We start from the raw sequence: 20,767 nt of genomic DNA on the forward strand, positions 1-20,767 counted from the left end.
ATGGGGTTGTGTTTTTTGGCAAAATCAAAAGAGGCAACAACCTCTTGGCTTTTCCCCCTCACCTGCACTGTTGTGGGTGCTTGCATTTCTCCTCTCGGACCAGCCTTCTCTTTTCCCTTCGTATTGAACTCCGGGAGCAGAAGCGAAGCAGTTGAGAAGCTACTTGAGCATCCCCTCGCTACTCCCTTTAATATCGACAATAGCTCTATTGCTTCCATACTTCTCCTTTCTTTAATCGAACCGAGAACCGGTGGTCCTTTTTCCCTTCTCTTTGCGATCAATCTGCCACCACCGAGCCCTCCTTGTTTCCCTTTCTTCTTCTTCATTCCCTGCCAAGAATAACCACCAGGAGGGCCTGATTTAGATGGAGCGGTTAAGACCGATGTACAGATGAGGGAGGCATGCCCTAGGTATACAGAGAAAGAGAGAGAAAGAGAGAGATAGAGAGAGAGAGAGAGAGAGAGAGAAAGAGAAAGAGAGAGACGACAAATTGAAAGGAAAGCGTGTGAGAGGTTATAGGAATTAAATAAAGAATCAATTACTATTATACCCTTTTCATTGTTTTAAAGTTACACTTTAATACCAATAAATTTCATGATTTACATAAATGGTCTGTCTGATAATAACCTTAGATTTGAAAATTTAGATGGTCTAGATCTGTTCTCGCGTTCTAAACATTTTTTGTGTTCTCGTTTGATTCTACTCCTATATATATATATATATATATATATATATATATATATATATATATATATATATATACACACACACACACACACAAACACATATTTTTCACTATATAAACTATATTACATTAGTTTTCATATTCGATACTATAATTACGATATATTATACCTCCGTATAAATACATGTACACTTTTTATGTTAATCCATATCATAATTCCCTATAACTTTTTTTTCTTTTTTCATCTATAGAATACAATACAATGGCAAAGAACAATGCTTCTCAACTGGTATTCGATAAGGTTGCTGACATCGATGCATCAAAAGAATGTTTTAACATCCATGTTAAAGTCGTGTGGCTTTGGAAGCAAAGCTATAAAAGCAACCCATAAGTGGTCGGGAGCTTGGACATGATTTGATTTAAGAAAGAGGTACGAATTAAGCATTTTCCTATTGTGTATTCATCTTTTATTTACACTATTAAAAAATCTAAATAAAGTACAGGGCACTAAAATACATGAAACAATAAAAAAGAATCTTATTCTTGTATTTGAATCCCTATTCGATGAAGGAATTATTAGGAAGATCAGTAGCTCTGATATATCTAGAAATGAGGGAGACTACATGCTTGTTCCACATAAAGATAAGACAAATTTTTACAAAACCACCACAATTCGTGTGTCCACCAATTTTATTGATAGGGTTGATTCTTCTCATTTTGCCAGTTTCCCCGATTTGCTAGCCAATAATTTTGACACCCGCATCGCATTTAGTATGTTTTTTATTATTGTTTTCTCATATTTATATACTTTGTTTTTTAATGTAACACACATTTTTATCATATACTAATCTATTACCTTACTCTCTTAGATTTTCTTGGGAAGGTTGTGTCGATGGATCCTATGCGAGTCACTGTTAAGAATGGAAAGGAAAAACGGTTAATGAATATGGCTGCTCAATATCTAAGGCATGCAATCATATATTTATTTATTATTAATTTTCCCGATTTTATTTATATCTTTATATAATAACCATCGTACATTTTTAGTGGTAAGCAAATTTCAGTTGCGTTGTGGGACAATTTTGCACTTAAGCTTAACACTTACATTTCAGAACATCAAAATGATACTGCCCCTGTTATGATCTTCTATGTTTGGCCAACTTCAAAACTTGTGATGGTATTAATATTTAAGCTATCATTATATATGTCCATTTAAATAGATTATCATTTTAGGTTAAAAGCAATTACTAACATTATTTTTCTAATAGTTTTTTCAGGTCAACCTCAAGTTGATAACTGTTCGTTTGGGTTGAGATTGCATATAAAGGATGATATGCCTTAGATTTTAGAATTCAAAGAAAGGTGGGTCTTCGTTTTACTAATTAAGCTTTCAATGTTTTATGTTTGCATGTGCTTAGTTATTCATTATAGTTATTTTTTAACCTTACGTTTTTTTCCGTGTATATGTAGTCTTATTGCTTTAGATGTTAATATTGAATCTTCTACTCATATGACACTACTTAACCCATATATATAGTTGTGGCCAATCCAGAGCATTACTACCTTCGTTTTCCAATCAAAAACATCGATGACATTCCAGATTACAGCAAGGTTTACATAACATTTTACGTTTCTCCTACATTTTACATAGCGTTATATATATATATATATATATATATATATATATATATATATATATATATATATATATATATATATATATATATAATTCTACACGACAATAATATATTAATTGATTTTAATATAATTACTTTCAAACAATATATGAACCAGGAAATTGCTTTGACCATCATTGCTACTATCATCTGATTTGATTTGGACGATGGATGGTATTCCCTTTATTATCTCGTTTGTTCTAAAAAGGTTGCTAAAAATGATGATGATAGTGCAACTAAACCTTTTATGTGTGATGGTTTCGGGCGAGTTTCCAGTTTACATGGAAAGTAAGTACATTCCTTACTCTTGAACTTTGCATGACTTTAAACTTTTTTTTAATATTTTCCCACTTTAATTACGGTAATGACAACTGTTATGTTATACTTTCTAGGATTAGGGTCATAGTTCGTGTTCAAGATAAAAGTGGGTCTTCTTCCTTTGTATTGTTTGAGCATCATGTGAAAGATTTGCTTCACCGTGGTAAACAATCGTTTATGGAAAAAATATCAAAGGTTTGCTAATATATCTCCGTTATTTAATTAATTGACAAATTCAATCTCTTCGTTAAATGTTCCAATTTTTTCTATATTTTAAATTAGGATCAAGGACTTCAAAATATCCCCGATGAGTTCAAAATCCTCCTCAATAGAAAGTTTGTCCTCAAAGTTTGGATCTCCGTCTTCAATCTTGAAAACAACTTTCTCACTTACACTATGCATAAGTTGGCTGAAGATGAAAGTGTACTTGCTCAGGTTTTCAAACATTCACCTGCATATGAACAACAAATTGTTCATGATGATGGTACTTATAGAAATAATTTCTTCAAACCCCTAATTGTCGAGTTACTCAAAACTCTACTAAATTACCTTTAGAATCCTTGTTTGATAACATGATACACCCGAACGTCCAACCTACATTTATTTCATCAAGCAATCCACTTTCACAAATAAACAATCAAGGTAAACTATTAATCATTTCTTTTATATTATACTAGGTATGAGACCCATGTATTACATGGGTTTATTTAAAAAAAATTAAATATAAAATTTTAACAATTTGAAAAGTTTAAATTTATAAGAAAAATAAGAAATGTTTTGAATTATTAAACTCAATGAGACTTTATTGCATTGGATACATTACATATATAAACAATTTTCTAATAAATACTTTACATATATATTACCTTATATATTAAATGTGGAATTTTAATTTAATAAAATCAAAAATAGAATAAAATGACAAGTGGAAAATACAAAATTTAAAATTTCTAGAAAATGTCATGTGTCCAAATGAATGAGAAGAGGACATGTGGCAAAAAACCTTCATTTATTATAGTAGATTTAACTCCACATCTTAAATCATATAACCATAATTTTCATTTCCCAATATATTAACTATTAAAGTAACCAATGAATTGTTGTAAATCTACCATACAAGTCGCCAATTTCAAATCAGCATATTAATGAAAACGTTACAACTATCAATGTTGTTAACACGTATCAAAACTATGGCCATACTTTTCCTATTCTTTCATTATTATTATTACATATATTTCTTTATTTGACCACAAATTTATTTACATTATATTTAATTATATATCTTCTTCTCAACTTTCAAAATTCCTTCCCTAACATTACCATCACAAGTGTCCAGGTTATCTAATTCTTCTGTTATTTCCAACAATCGGGCTACAATTCAGAACAACACAATTCATTTCACAAGAGGGAAACGAAAATAGTTTAATAAAAAGATATTCCATTTCTTTGACTTGAATGAAGTTTTTTTTTCGAACCTTCAAGGTGCAATATTGTTCAATTTGAACGTTCATGTAGTAGTATTGATCTACTTCATCATATGGGTATTTTATTATCTAATTTATTAAAACGTGCAGTTATACATTTTTTGAATATTAATTATGTTGAAACCTCTTCTAATAAATACATGACAGTTGGTACCAACACCAACTTTAAAGAAAAGAGAAAAAAAAGCAGACCAATTTCTACAAAAAAAAAAAAGGAGACACAAATATGTATGCCTTCTACTTCAAATGCTCAAAATGATGTCTCAGGTAACAATACGAGTAAATTTATCAGAATTAGTAAAGGTATTATATCCATATAACAAATTCTTTTATCATTAAAAATAAGATATCAGTTTACCCTATTGCATTTTAATCATATAGCAAATGTAATTCGGTGAAGTTTTTTCTTTGTTTATAGATACTTTTTATTATGGTGATGCAGTATATGTTTGCTTAGTATGTAAAGCTAAGGTGTGGCATGGACGAATAAGGCTGACCATGTGAGAGTTTTTCTACTTACCGTATACAACAGAGAAAAAATGAATTAACATTGATATTATGTTCCATAAAACTCTTCGTTGATTCATATACAATGGTTGAAGATGAATGTCTTAATTACATTAGGTTTAACCAGAAGACTTTACATGTGGTGGCTTATGGAAAGTTGGTCGAGGCTATGACACCCCTAAACCAGAACGGCAGAAATGTCTAGGGTGAATGACTTTCATGTATAGTATCATAACAATTGAATACTAGCGATCAAAGTATTACAACCATAGTATTGAATATTTAATGAGTTTACCTTGTGCTCAAATCATTGTTTACATGATATCAAGTGCACATGACAAAAATATATAACGTGATGTCACGAGTTACCATACACCAAATACTCTTTTGGTTACCTGTCAACGAGTTTCCGTAGCATACAAGTGATTTTGAAAAGTGTCAACAATTAAGTTGGTGAGTTAATAAGCGTTTTGTATGAGAAGGATTTTGTAACTGTTTTGTGTAAAATGATAGTGTATACTTCCAGAAAATCCAATATTTATTTAAAATTAACTGTAAGTCTTAATCCAAATACTAAAATGTAAGTAGTGTTGTACTTTGAAGTAGTATAATGTAGTTTTATATCTTTATATAACCATCTGAATGCATGTTTCCAGTAATGTAAACTGTATTGTACTGAAAAATAGTTTAATGTAGTTTTATCTAAATAACACCATTTGAATGTATGTTAACCCATAAACCAATTGTTTTGTTATACCCTATGTGCGTTATTATAAACATACTAATGCAATTATTTGCTTGAACGACGTGCTTCGGACGTCAGAACTGTTACGAAATTTGTCACCCTAGACTGGCCGGTCTAACTGTAGCTAACAGCCGAGGTGCAGGGTTGTCAATCCCTTATAGATCTATACACAAGTGTCACGCTCTCCCTACAAGAGACTCTGGTTATAATGTAGGTCTTAGTGTGTACTCCGGTAGGTACAGTGAAGCCAAATGTCTCACAACCAGTATCAACCGGTTTGCTTCTATTATACTGAAAATTCATTTTCTTTTAAATGAAATAATTATACCTTTAAATAATTATATGTTTCTTCTAAAATGATAGATTAGTTTTGTTACTCCCACAGTTTACCAATTATAATTTATCATGTTTGTTTGTCAAGAACATTTATATAATCACTTATATAAATGTATAGTAATTATATTGTCTTGTTTCAAAATGTAAGGTGAAACATCATATTTTTGGAGGGTAACCCACAAAATAATGAAATAACTAGAATATACTCCTTTTTGATAAACAAGCTAGATTTTGACAAAAATTTCCAAAATCCTTGTAGTTTACAAATCATACTTTTTTCTTTGATTTTATGACATGGATTATATTTAGTTTTTGCTAGTTTTGCATTTGAAACTAATATACCACAAATTTTTGTATAAAAGCTAGTAACAACCATAACTCATGCAAATAATATATTATTTTGACATAAAGATAATACATTGCCAGTATTTGTGTGGTAAACTAAGTTTTACTTGTATCCCCTCCCCCCCCCCCTCGGGTAAAACATGAAAAAAAAACTTGAAAATGTGCGGGTGTGAACTCATATTGAGTGGATTTGTGAGTTATTTGAAGAGATGGTGTGAAGATTTCCAATCCTAAACACTTGAATGTGGTTTATGAACTCTTTGAAGTTGATATTATCCTAAGAGTTTTAACACATAATAATATGTGTAATTATGATGAAACTAACATGAAAGTGTATAAATACACTAGATTTTTAAGAAATACTTACCAAATTCTAAGAACAAGCTTGGAGGATTTAAACTTTGAAGATTATTTGAACTTGGTTCTTGAGAGAATATGAAGTAACTTTGGAGAAAACGGAATGGGTGGAGGTTTAGGGATGTGTTCTGTCGTAGTTAATGACGGAAAGGTGATATGATACTTTCTTGGTTGTCGGTTGGTTAATACATGGATATTTGTTGGGTATTGTTTTGCGTGCGAAAATGGTGAAGTGTCTAATCATAAAATCAACTTTCCCTCACTTCCTTTCCCACCGAAATCACCTTAGGAAAGGATCAAATTGGTGATTTCGGCCAAGGCATGACCGAAATCACCTTGTACCCTACCAAAACCTCTAGTGATTTCGGTCCTAGTGCTTTTGGTCTTGGTGTGATTTTGGCCTAGGTGTGTTCTAGGCTTGTGATTTCGATCCTACACCATTTGCTCATGGTGTTTTCGGTTTTGTATTACCCATTAAAGGGTGTTTTCGGTCCTAGGCAAAACCAAAATCACTAGTTTGATGGGTTCTAGGCCTAAAACTTTAATTTCAAAGGTTAATTCATTGTTTATGCTCTAACTTCTTGAGTTTTCAATGGCTCCTTACAAGTATGATTTTCAAGCATATATATTTACTTATACAAATTATGCCCTTTTGGCTTTCAAAGTTTTATTGCAACAGAGTTATGATGTGGTTTTACATTATACATAGATACATCTTAGACCTTGATTGCCCCAAAATATTCCAGTTGTCACATCATCCCCTCGTTAGAGGGAATTTCGTCCTGAAATTAGCATCTTGGACGGTTCTAGCAAACTAGAGGAAAAGTGGTGAGTACTTTTGTTTCATCTGATCTTCTCATTTGCAGGTGAATGCTGGCCCTCGCTTGGCATTCCAACGGACCTTCACTATAGGTATGAGGCTTTGTTTCATCATTTTGACCTCCCTGTCAATGATTTCCACAAGTTTGTCAGACAGACACTTCTTTTGGTTGGATACGTGGAAGGTAGGGTGTATGTTACTGAGTTCCAATGGTAGTTGAAGTTTGTAAGCCACCGGGTCGATTCTAGCAATGATCTCAAATGGCCCGATATACCTTACATTTGGCTATCCACGTTTTCCAAAACGTATCATTCCCTTCCAGGGTGAGACCTTCAACATAACGCGGCCACCAACATGAAATTCCCAGGGTTTTCATCGCTTATCAGCATAGCTCTTTTGCCGATCCCGGGATGCCTTTAATCGTTCACATATTAGAATGATCTTATCTGTTGTTTCTCGTATGATCCCTGGGCTGGTGAGTGTGCTATTCGACACTTGTCCTTTTTCTAGTTGTTTGACACCCACCTCAGCTCAATACAGATGTGACCTACACTTGCGCCCATAGAGAGCTTCGAATGGTGCGACTTTGATGCTAGTGTGATAGTTGTTATTGTATGAAAAATTGACGAGTGGGAAGTGGGTATCCCAGTCCTTACCAAAGTCTATTTAACATGCTCTCAATATGTCTTCAAGCGTCTGAATGATCCTTTCGCTTTGCCCAGCATTCTGAGGGTGATATGTTGTATTCATATCGAGCTTGGTCCCTAATGACTTTTGGAGCGATTGACAAAACCGTGAGGTGAATCTATTATCTCTATCGGAGAAAATAGATATTGGCACTCCATGTAGTCGTACAATTTCTTTAATGTAAGTCCTTGTGAGCTTCTCCATCTGGTCAGTCTCCTTTATTGGTAGGAAGTGTGCGGATTTGGTTAACCTGTCAATGATCACCCGAATGGTGTCAAGTCGACCCGCTGTCTTGGGCAACTTGGTTATGAAGTCCATGGTTATCCGCTCCCACTTCCACTCGGGTATCTTCGGTTACTGAAGCAAACCTGATGGCTTTTGATATTCTACCTTGACCTTGGCACAAGTCAAGCGCTTACCCACATAGGTAGCGATCTTTGCCCTTATGTTTAGCCACCAATAAAGTTTCTGTAGGTCCAAATACATCTTGTCTAAACTGTGACAAATGAAGTATTTTTTCATGTGAGCCTCATTCATGACCACGTCCCGTACCTACCGAATCTAGGTGTCCAGATTCGATCCATGAAGTAACGAGCTCCGTCACCCTTGATTTCAAGATTTTATCCATTCACCATAATGCTTCACCAGCGATGTTCTCAGGTCTCAAGGCTTCTAACTGCTCCTACTTGATCTTTGTGGACGAGTGTGATTGGATAGTTATGGTTAATGACTTTGCTCGGCGACCCGAGTATTCTTTCCGACTCAGGGCGTTTGGTACTACGTTGTCCATGTCTGGATGATAACGAATTTCGTATTCATAGTCATTTAGCAGTTTAACTCATCGTTATTGTGTCATGTTGAACTCCTTTTGATTGATAATGTGCTGAAGACTATTATGATATGTGAAGATGGTGCACTTTGTTCTGTATAGGGAGTGCCTCCAAATCTTCAGGGCAACCACCATTGCTCCAAGTTCGAGGTCGTGTGTGGTGTAATTGACCTCATGAGTCTTGAGTTGTCTCGAGGCATAGGCAATGACCTTTCCCTATTGCATAGGCGCACATCCTAGGCCCTTCTTGGATGCATCATAGTAGACCACTAAGTCTTCGGTCCCTTTTGCGTGAGACAAGATTAGAGCACTGCACAAAGCTTGCTTAAGAATTTGGAAAGCAGTTTCTTGTTTATTCTCCCAGTTTAAGGTCACTCCCTTTCTGAGTAGTGAACGACTTTATGATCATAGAGAAGTTTTGTATAAATCTTTGGTAGTAACTGGCATGGCCTAAAAACTGGCGGATCTCTATCGGTGTTCTTGGTGTTGCCAAGTTCTTAATCGCCTGGACTTTGGAAGGGTGCACATGTATCCCTTCTTTGCTGACTACGTACCCCAAGAGTCTACTTTTTGAATCCATAAATCGCATTTTGAGAACTTCGCATACAACTTTTCTGCCCCTAACGTCTCCAAGACCTGTCATAGGTGCTGACTATGTTCCTCCTTATTTCGTGAATAAATCAGTATGTCATCGATGAATACTATCACGGATTTATCCAAGTAGGGTTGACACACACGAGTCATCAGGTCCATGAATATTGTTGTCACATTAGTCAAACCAAAGGCCATCATTACAAACTCGTAGTGACCGTAGTGAGTTCTAAATGTCGTCTTTGGAATATCTTCCTACTGAATCTGCAGCTGATGGTACCCCAACCTTAGATCAATCTCTGAGAAGTAGCTCAATCCTTGCAGTGGATCAAATAAGTCATTGATTTGAGGTAGGGGATAAAGGTTCTTGATAGTGAGCTTGTTCTGTTCTCGGTAGTCTATGCATATGCGGAAAGATCCGTCCTTATTTTTCACGAACAAAGCTTGTGCTCCCCAGGGTGAGAAGCTCAGTTGGATGAATCCTTTGCTCAATAGTTCGTTCAATTGGCTGGACAGTTCCCACATTTATGTCGGTGCTCAGCGGTATGGGGATTTGGCTATGGGAATGGCTCTAGGGATTAAGTCGATTCTGAACACGACTTGGCGTACCAAGAGGGGGGGTATTCCTGGAAGGTCTTATGGAAATACTTCGGGAAAGTCACAGACCGCGGGAATATCCTTGATGTCTTTCACTTCTTGTTTCTTATCAATGAAATGTGCTAAGAAGGTGTGGTATTCTTTGCATAAATATTTATGGGCCTTGATGGAGGAGATGATTTGTAGATTCGCATTGGGTTTGTTGCCATAAATGACGAGGGTTTCGCTACTTGGTAGATTAAGGCGAACGACGTTTTCGTAACACAAGATACCGACATGGTGAGGGCTTAACCAATCCATGTTATGATAATATCAAAACTCCTTATAGTAACTGACATCAGATCGATTTGGAAAGAATGGTTGTTTAGAGTTAGAGTGCATCCAATGTATACATCTTTAGTGCTTTATGTTTTATCATTTTCCATTTCTACGGTGAATGTTTCATTTAGTGACTGGGATTTCTATTTGAGTAAGTGTTTAAATTGGTGGCTCGCGAAGCTTTTCTCCGCACCACTATCAAATAGTATGCATGCATATGAGTTGTTTAGGAGGAACGTACCAGTAACCATGGTAGGATCCCTCATGGCCTCCTCATGTCCCATTGTTAGAACCCTTACAATTCTTCCGCTATTTTTGTTCTGTGCCTTCAGACAATCCTTCTTGAAATGTCCCGTCTCACCACACCCGTAGCATACGTGACTCACCCCAGCCTTAGAAGCTCGGGTGGATTGTTGTGCCGGTGCTCTGCAGTAACAATCAATGTGCCCCTTAATGTTGCAACTATTACATTGCCTATCTCGGCAGGCGCCATGGTGATGGTAGGTAAACTTGTCGTATTTTCTGGAGAGTTCCAGCATATTGCTTGGCCGGTGTAAGGGCAGTGATGGCATAGAAGGCCACCATTTTTTGTTTATTGACCGGGTCTTGAGCACATTATCCCCTTTTCTTGCTCCCAAAATTCCGTTTGTTGTCTCCTCTTTTCGGTTGTTCGGGCGTGGGGGTTATAATGCCGTTATGAACTCCATGGTCGACAAGAGTCTATGCCAATCACTTGGCACTATCGAGGGTGCTCAGGTTGGCAGATATGACCATTCCATGGATCTTAGAGGATATGCCCCAAATGTAACGTTCCACTTTCTTGGCCTCCGGGGTGACCATTCCCGGGCTTAGAGTTGCCTATTTGTTAAATCGTGAAGCATAAGTGGTAATATCGAAACCCTTCATGGTGTGTTCCTACAGTTCCTGTTCAAGCTTCTACATCTCTCTCCTTGGAGAATATTCCTCGAGCATCATAGTTTTTAGGTCCTCCCAACTCATGGCGTTGGCCACGGCTAGAGTCAAAGTTTTAACATGGATGTTCCACCACGACAAGGGTGAGTCTGCAAAAATTACATGCAACATATTGGACTTCAAAGTCGTCAGGTAATGCACAAGTCTTGAAGATAGACTCGGTCTTCTTGAACCATCTTGTTAGAATAACGACTCTCCAATGTCGTCGTGATAGGTGTTTGTAGGAGCACCCTCATTGGTGCCCTTGGTTACCACCATGGTTGGAACTGCTAGTCCCGTTCCCGCTCCCATCGGAGTTTCCATTTCCATTCATGTTCATGTCGAATGTTGATTTGGGCCATGGCAGCAGTGTCCATCGGTGGAGGTGGTGGTGGCAGTGGTGGAGTTGTTGTGGTGTTGGCGACACGTCTTCTAACTCTTCGTGGTGGCATCTTTCTGCTATAAATTTTGGAGGTGGTGTAATGATAAGTCTTTGATAAAGGTTATGAGCTTGGTGTTACTATAACGGAATGCCTTGATTATAAATGTATTCAGTCTTATTGTTATGGAAATTTGCAAGCAATTCATGAATGAATTTACTATACAAGACTAAACAATTGCATAACAAATAACACACCTAATGGAATAAAATGCATACAAATTTCATTGATAATTGTAGTCTTAGTACATAGTTTGTGAAAATTGACCTTTAAGGAGGTCTACAATACATTAAGAAAATAGAGAAATTTTGGTGGCATAACGAGACCTTGAATAGTGCACTCACTTACTCACAGGGTTGTATTTACATGCAAAAGACCTAGACTACAACAAAATGTGAGTAGTATGGGCCTTACTCGCGGCGGGTGGTCTCCTGTGGGCCATGGGATGAAGTCGAGGCGCTCTGTATCTCTGCTATCGATGCTCACCGGCAATCACCTTTCTTCGAGATCTGTGTGCCTCTCCTGGTATTCTCTAATTTCCGCTCGAGCGGTGGTAAGGTCCTCATAGAGACTATTAATGAGGTGGCTTGTCCGAGGGTAATCCTTCACCAGTAGTCGAGTGTGTGCGTCAGTTGCCTCAACAGCGGCTCCCAACTCCATGATCCGGTTCGCTGATGCCCTAGGCTAATCTCCGAGGTTCGTGATTCGTTGCACCATGACAAGGAGGGCCCTGTCTGTCGGTCCTCCATGACTGAGGTTATATAAATCTCGCTCCATGCCGTATCGCGAACGCTGGCATTATTGTCTGCTCCACCTCTCCAGGTCCTCCGCCGAATGGGGCATGGGTCCCTGGTATGCCATACGATGTGCAGGAACGCAGGCGATGTAAGGAGAATCTATGACTTCGTATTCTGCGTTTGATTCATCCTCTTCCTCTTCCTCGTCTTCTTCTTCCTCCTGCTCTGGATCCTCTTCGAGATCCTCTTCGGGTTCTTCTTCCATTATTTCCTCAGGATCTTATTCGGGATCCTCTTAGATCCACCCACCATTTCCTTGGTTAGGAAAATATGGGTCTCCAAGCATATAAAATCCCGCCATATTGTCTGTGCGAGAATAGAGATATAAGAAATGCATGAAAGGTTTAAGTGTATTACTCTGTAATGTTCTAAAATACTCCTTTAGTATCTTAACTTTATGTTTGATTCTAGAGGTTCTAGTAGATAGGGTTGGTAAGTTTTAGACTCCTTGTCAACCACAACCACTCCCAGACACATGTTTGTCATATCTCGCATGAATATAGTTAATTAGGCTATATTCATTCCAAATATGATTACATAACTATTCAGGCTTAATCGTAGTGTCCAACTTATCTGAATACTCTTATAGGCTTATTATTATGACACCGTTCTAGTATGTATGGATGTACGTACTTTTATAAAAATACTTATATTTTTAAAAGTATACTGTTAGTTAGAGTGTTTTAGCCCCATTATTTTTATAATTGTATATCTTACATTGTTTGATATACTTAGTTCACTATAAACAATGCTCTTATACCAATCTGTCACAACCGCAAATCAGAATGGTGGAAACGCCTTGGGGTGGATGACTTTCATGTACAATATTATAAAAATTGAATAGTAGTGATCAAAGCATTACAACCATTGTATGGAATATTTAATGAGTTTACATTGGGCTCAAAACATTGTTTACATGATATCAAGTGCACATGACAAAAATATATAACGTGATGTGGCGACGTCCCATCCACCAAATACTCTTGTGGTAACCTGTTGACTGGTTTCCTAAGAATACAAGTGATTTTCAAAAGTGTCAACAATTAAGTTGGTGACTTCATAAGCATTTTGTATGAGAAAGATTTTGTAACTATTTTACGTAAAATGATAGTGTATACTTCTAGAAAATCCAATATTTTATTTAAAATGAACTGTAAGTCTTAATCCAAAGACTAAAATGTAAGTAATGTTGTACTTTAAAGTAGTATAATGTAGTTTTAATCTTTATATAACTATCTGAATGCATGTTTCCAGTAATGTAAACTGTATTGTACTGAAAAATAGTGTAATGTAGTTTTATCTAAATAACACCATTTGAATGTATGTTAACCCGCAAACCAATTGTTTTGTTAATACCCTACGTGAGTTATTATAACCATACTAATGCAACTAGTTGCCTGAAAGACATGCTTCGGATGTCGAAACTATTACAAAATTTGTCACCCTAGATTGGTCGGTCTAACTGTAACTAACAGCTGAGGTGGATGGTTTTCAATCCCATATAGATCTATACACAAGAGTCACGGTCTCCCTACAAGAGACTCTGGTTATAATGTAGGTCTTAGTGTGTACTCTGGTAGGTACGGTGAAGCCAAATCTCTCACAACTAGTATCAGCTGGTTTGTTACTCCTAAACTATACTAATTATAATTTATCATGTTTATTTGTCAAGAACAGTTATATAATCATTGATATAAATGTATAGTAATTACCTTGTCTGGTTTCAAAATTTAGGGTCAAACATCATATTTTTGGGTGGTAACCCACAAAATAGTGAAATAAGTATAATATACTCCTTTTTGATAAACAAGCTAGATTTTGATAAAAGGTTTCCAAATACCTTGTAGTTTACAAATGATACTTTTTTCTTATGATTTTATGACATGGATTATATTTAGTTTTTGCTAGTTTTGCATTTGAAACTAATATATCACAATTTTTTGTATAAAAGCTAGTAACAACCATAACTCATGCAAATAATATATTCTTTTGACATAAAGATAAAACATTGCAAGTATTTGTGTGGTAAACTAAGTTTTACTTGTATCCCCCCCCCCCCTAAAACATGAAAAAAAACCTTGAAAATGTGGGGGGTGTGAACTCACCTTGACTGGATTTGTGGGTTGTTTGAAGTATGGATGTCAACGGGGGCAAACGGGACAGGCAGTGCATCCCCCGCCCCCGCCCCGAAATTCTTTCCGTTCCCCCATCCCCGCCCCCGCCCCCAGAATGTTCGACCTTCCTACCCCTGCCCCCGCCCCTGAATCCCCTTTATTACCCCCACCCCTGCCCCCGATTGATTTTGAGATGACTTTTTTGGGCTAAAAGAAGTTGTTATTTAGGCTAAAATAAGCTATTTTTGAGGTAACAAATAATTATTTATAACAGAATTTTACATATTAAAAATAAAAAAGTTATGGCATCTTAAAAACATTATACTAACAACTTAAAAACATGTTTTTTTGATGAATTTTGGAAGCTCAAAATCATGGTTTTGTTTATTATATTTATATAATTAGTATATGTAAATATATGTGTAATTTATTAACAGGGTCCCCATGGGGTTTCGGGACAGGATTGCCTACCCCCGGCCCCGCCCCCGAAATTGAAACGAGGGTTAACCTTGCCCACGCCCCCGTCCCCACCCCCGATTTTTTTTAAAAAAATTCCCCCAAACGGGACGGGGCCCCCACGGGAACGGGGTCCCACGAGACTTTTTCACATCCCTAGTTTGAAGAGATGGTGTGACGATTTCCAAGCCTAAACACTTGAATGTGGTTGACGAACTCTTTGAAGGTGTTATTATCCTAAGAGTTTTAACACATAATAATATGTGTAAATATGATGAAAGTAACATGAAAGTGTATAAATACACTAGATTTTGAAGAAATACTTACCAAATTCTAGAACAAGCTTGGAGGATTTGAACTTGGAAGATTATTTGGACTTGGTTCTTGAGAGAATATGAAGTAAGTTTAGAAAAAATGGAATGGGTCGAGGTTTAGGGATCTGTTCTGCCGTAGTTAAGGAAGGAAAGGTGATATGATACTTTCTTGGTTGTCTGTTGGTTAATACATGTTGGTTAATACATGGGTATTTGTTAGGTATTGTTTTGCAAGGGAAAAGGGTGAAGTATCTAATCCTAAAGTCAACTTTCCTTCTCTGCCTTTCCCACCGAAATCACCTTAGGAAATGATCAAATTTGTGGTTTTTGCCAAGGCATGACTGAAATCACCTTGTACCCCACCAAAACCTCATGTGATTTTGGTCCTAGTGCTTTTGGTCTTAGTGTGATTTTGGCATAGGGGTGATTTCGGCTTAGGTGTGTTCTAGGCTTGTGATTTCGGTCCTACACCATTCTCTCATGGTGTTTTCGGTTTTGTACTACCCATTAAAGGATGTTTTCGGTCCTCAGCAAAACCGAACTCACTAGATTGATGGGGTTCTAGGTCTAAATTTTTTTTGCAAAGGTTAATTCATTGATTATGCTCTAACTTGTTGACTTTTCAATGGCTCCTTACAAGTATGATTTTGAAGCATATATATTTACTTATACAAATAATGCCCTTTTGGTTTTCATAATTTTATTACAACAAAGTTATGATGTGGTTTTACATTATACATAAATACATCTTAGACCTTGCTTGACCCAAAATCAACCAGTTGTCATAGAGGCTGCTGAAGACAGCATTGAAGATGTTTCTATGATGTGAAACCGCACTATTATACCATCTTGTTTTACTGGTGGTAGTCGTTACATGCAACAAACTTACTTAGATACAATGACTCTGGTTAAGTGGTTAGGTTTTCCAGAGCTTTTGTTATCCCTTACATGCAATCCTAAATGGCCTGAAGTCATTAGATTTGTTGAAGCTGACAATCTTAAACCGGAAGACAGGCCAAGTATTTGACAAGAATATTCATAATAAAACTTCATTAAATAATCAGTCGATTAAAGGATGAAATTGTTTTGGGTGAAGTCGCCGGAGGGACTGTGTTATATATATGTTGTCATTGAATTTATAATTTGTTGATAATTTTGTGTTTTAACCCTACTTAATAACTTTGCTCACACAGTTGTATACACTATCGAGTTTCAAAAGAAGGGACTTACACACTGACACGTACTGTTGTTTTGGAATAAAATTCTAAACTTTCGAATCCTGAAGACACAGATCATGTTATATGTGTTGAATTTTCTGACAAGGACATTGAACCAGATTTGTATCAAATTGTGTGTGATAACATGATATACGGACCTTGTGGCATCGATCAACTGTTTATGTCGTGTATGAAAAAGGGCAAATGTTCTAAACGATTTCCAAAGGAATTTACTAAGCATACATATATCGACGCAGATGGTTAACCGATTTATCGAAGACGTAACGATGGAAATAATGTCGTTAAAAACGATGTTTCTTTAGACAACATGTATAGAAAAATACTTTCGAATGATGTATATTTTAATTCCTTAAATCTGGTTTGTTTTTATGAAATAGATTATTATATGTTTAAATAGATAAATATCAATAAACAAGTTAAATTAAAATATAATGTAAAATTAATGTTTAAAATATTAATGTATAAATAAAAAACAATTCATACATAATTATTTATGTTTAACTATTATTTTATGTTTTAAATAGGTTATGTAATATAAAACACCATATATATATATATATATATATATATATATATATATATATATATGTGTGTGTGTGTGTGTGTGTGTTGTTGTGTTGTTCCTCTTCAACCACAAATTATCGATTTAGTCTTATTTATGACATGTCTATTGATATTTCACATATGTTGTTCCATATAATAAGATCATTTTGAAGCAATATCAAGTGCACATGAATCTGGAATGATGTAGCCTGGTTGGATCAACCAAGTATCTTTTTAAGTACATTAACAAAGGACAGGATAGGATAACGGCTTCTATTGTTGATTCAACAAAAAAGAAGAAAAAACATAACGAAAATAACGACCATGATGAAATTGTTGAGTTTTACATATGTCGTTATATTTCTTCATGTGAGGCATCTTGGAGGCTTTTTAGTATGACATTGATTATAGAAAGTGTCTGTTGAAATATTATCATTTCACCTCGAACACAAACAGGTTGTTGTCTTCAACCCATACCAATATCTTACTAAAGTTGTTTCTAAACCCACTGTCACTGCTCTGAATTTTTGGCATGGATGGAATGTAACAAGCAAGATGCAAATGCACGGAAGCTATCATATGTTTAATTCCTAACTGAATATGTTTGGAATAAATCAGATAAGATATGCACAAGAAGAAAAACAAAACCCAAGGCACTTGGCTGAATAAATCACGTCTCTCCCAAGTTTGGTGACATTTATTACCTACGGATTTTGCTGTACAAAATTAAGGGTCCTACATGCTATAAAGATATTCGGATAAGTAATGACACCGTTTATGAGTCTTAAAAATATTTTTTCTATGCTCTTGGTCTATTAGATGATGATAGAGAGTACATTTTGTCAATAAACGAAACACATCAGTGGGTCACTGCTTCTTTTTTTAAGTCTCACTTTGTTATGTTGATTACATTGGATAGTTTATCGAGGTCTGATCATGTTTTTAAAGAGACCGATAATCGTCTTTTGGATGATGTCATTCATGTTCGTGAACAAGAAAAAGGCGTCATAGGTAAATACATTAATTTGTAGTTATTGTTAATGCAAACTAATACCAAAAAATTGAAATTCCATGAATTTCAACTTTAAATTAATATGGATAGAATCAAAGATACAAAAAGTCGTTATTTTGTGTGCTTATTATTATACTAAATGAAACAACACAACAAAAACTCATATTGTTACTTCTTATTAAAATGATCATTTAAATGAAAGTGCATTGCTATTAATTGTTTTAATTGTTTTTTGCACCATTTTATAGATATGCCGAAACAGTCTGATTAATACAGTTCTTACCTTGCCAAAAACAATAACATTTTAAAAAAGTGTGCTCAACTTATGTAATTATACCCAATGTAAAAATGATCTATAACCGGAAATACGTTGCTATAAATTTCTCTAAAAATGACATTTTAGTGCATTTATTACCTGATACAAAAACATGCATAATTTTGTTTTTCAATTTCACCTTCCAAAAAATATCCCATTCACAAAAAATGTCCTAGCTTTATTCTATTATTATTTATATATAAATTCCCTTTTAACAGAATTGCATTGCTATAAATTGCTCTAAAAATAACATTTTTGTACAATTCTTACATGAAACATGATCAACCATTTCTGTAACCATTCTCACAAAAACAGTTCTCATTTTAAACCCTTGTTTATATATGTCAAACTAATCTCATAAATCGAAATACATTTATATAAATTACTCTTAAAATGTTATTTTTTTCACAATTTTTTCATTTTTTTTTTCAAAAAACCCTCTTTTTAACATTTTTCATTTTGAAAACAATATAAATTTTTGTTATTTCAAAACACTGTTAATAGAAGTGTTTTGCTAAAGATTGCTCTAAAATAAGTACATAAGGCACTTTTTTAGTCTGCTGGGAAAATAGACATAATGTTTACCGTTTTAACCTTGACAACATAGTCTTATTTTTACCAAAATGTCCTCATTACAAACCATTAATGAAAGGTTTGATCATGCTTTTGCACGTTTAGCCTTGACAACATAGTCCTATTTTAATGAAAGTACATTAATATAAATTTCTTATTGCGTTTTCAAGCTAGAAGTTAAAACCATATGCAATTTTCAACCTTACGTTGTCATACATTGAGAAATCGTTATTGATTTATGGACCGAGTTTAAAGAAAATACCCAAAATTCTATATCCTGATCATAGATACATTCAAGAGTCATACAATATGTTAATTCAAGATGAGCTTAACTATGATCTTCCTATTCTTGAAGTTGAGCATCAAGATTTGCATTCCAAACTAATTGTCGAGAAAAAAATGTTTATGACACCATTATAAATGTTGTTAACAACAAACAATGTGGTGTTTTTTTCTTTTATGGTTATGGAGGAACCGAAAAAACATTTGTTTTGAAGACCTTCTTTGTTGCTATTAGATCTAAAGGTAATATTGTTATCAATGTTGCTTTATGTGGAATTGCAACACTTTTGCTTTTTGGTGCTAGGACAGCGCATTCCAGATTTAATATACCAATTAAGTTGACCATGGATTCGTTTTGTTCTATCGCGCTAGATAATGACGTTTTTGAACTACTGAACAAAGCGAGTTTTATCATTTGGGATGATGCATCGTCATTGTTTTGCAACGTTTGATAGGACACTTAGAGACATTATTCATTCATCGGACATGCATCAACTGTTTGGAGGCAAGACCATTGTATTTGGAGGTGACTTAAGACATATTCTTCCAGTAATACAAAGAGGAAACCGTACGGATATTGTGTGGGCATCATTGCATTCATCCAAATTAAGGTGTGAATGTACGGTTTTACGTTTAACAATAAACATGAGGCTTCAAGTTGGTTGTCAAACTAATGATTTGGATGAGAAAAAAGTATTTGCTGAATGGATTCGTAAAATTGGTGAAGGTAGTATTGGTGGTCGTAATGATGGTGCAGCTGAAGTAGAATTTCCAGAAGATGTTAGCGTTCGCTCGACACGCGACCATATCCATTCAATTGTATCAATTATTTATCCAGCTTCTGAAAACCATCTTGATGATCCATCATATTTTCAAGATAAAGCTATTTTGGTCCCTACAAATGAAGAGGTCGATGCTATCACTAACTACATGTTAGAATTGATGAAAGATGAAGGGAAAACTTATTTGAGTTCAAATTCTTTATGTGAGACATTCAACAAATTGTTTTGAGGAATCAGTTTACTCTCCATATATATTGAATGTTTTTAAGGCATCTAGAATTCCCAACCATAAACTTACATTAAAAACAAGTGTTCTGGTCATGTTGCTTCCTAATATCGAGAAAACCAAAGGTCTACGTAATGGTACTACGTTACAAATTGTTAGGCTTGGAAAACATGTAATTGAGGCACACATTATGGCTGGTAGATTCTTCAATAAGACTACTTATATACCTTGCATGAAGTTAACTTCATTTGATAGAATAATCTCCTTCCGTTTTCCGCGGAGGCAATTCCTTATAGTTGTTTGTTTTGTTTTGACCACTAGCAAGAGTCAAAGAGAATCATTATCAACTATTGGATTCTATTTATGTAGAACCATCTTCACTCACGGTCAGTTATATGTTGTTGTTTCTCACATGACAAGTAAAAAGT

At 35.2% G+C, this 20,767-nt stretch overlaps 2 protein-coding genes across 2 annotated transcripts; both read left to right on the plus strand.

Annotated features, from left to right (window-relative positions):
* Nucleotides 1-947: 947 nt before the first annotated feature.
* On the plus strand, nucleotides 948-3,234 carry LOC145095668 (uncharacterized). Its single transcript, XM_079033509.1, has 8 exons — nucleotides 948-1,028; nucleotides 1,189-1,456; nucleotides 1,555-1,651; nucleotides 1,733-1,862; nucleotides 1,963-1,983; nucleotides 2,570-2,649; nucleotides 2,754-2,874; nucleotides 2,962-3,234. The coding sequence occupies exons 1-8, from the start codon at nucleotides 948-950 to the stop codon at nucleotides 3,232-3,234; spliced, it is 1,071 nt and encodes a 356-aa protein (XP_078889635.1).
* A 16,583-nt stretch (nucleotides 3,235-19,817) lies between these two features.
* On the plus strand, nucleotides 19,818-20,342 carry LOC145095669 (uncharacterized). Its single transcript, XM_079033510.1, has one exon. It carries the CDS (start codon nucleotides 19,818-19,820, stop codon nucleotides 20,340-20,342), a length of 525 nt encoding a protein of 174 aa, XP_078889636.1.
* Nucleotides 20,343-20,767: the final 425 nt, after the last annotated feature.

This window comes from Lactuca serriola, chromosome 3, assembly GCF_051521515.1.
Source record: "Lactuca serriola cultivar US96UC23 chromosome 3, Lser_US96UC23_V15, whole genome shotgun sequence".
NCBI lineage: Eukaryota > Viridiplantae > Streptophyta > Magnoliopsida > Asterales > Asteraceae > Lactuca > Lactuca serriola.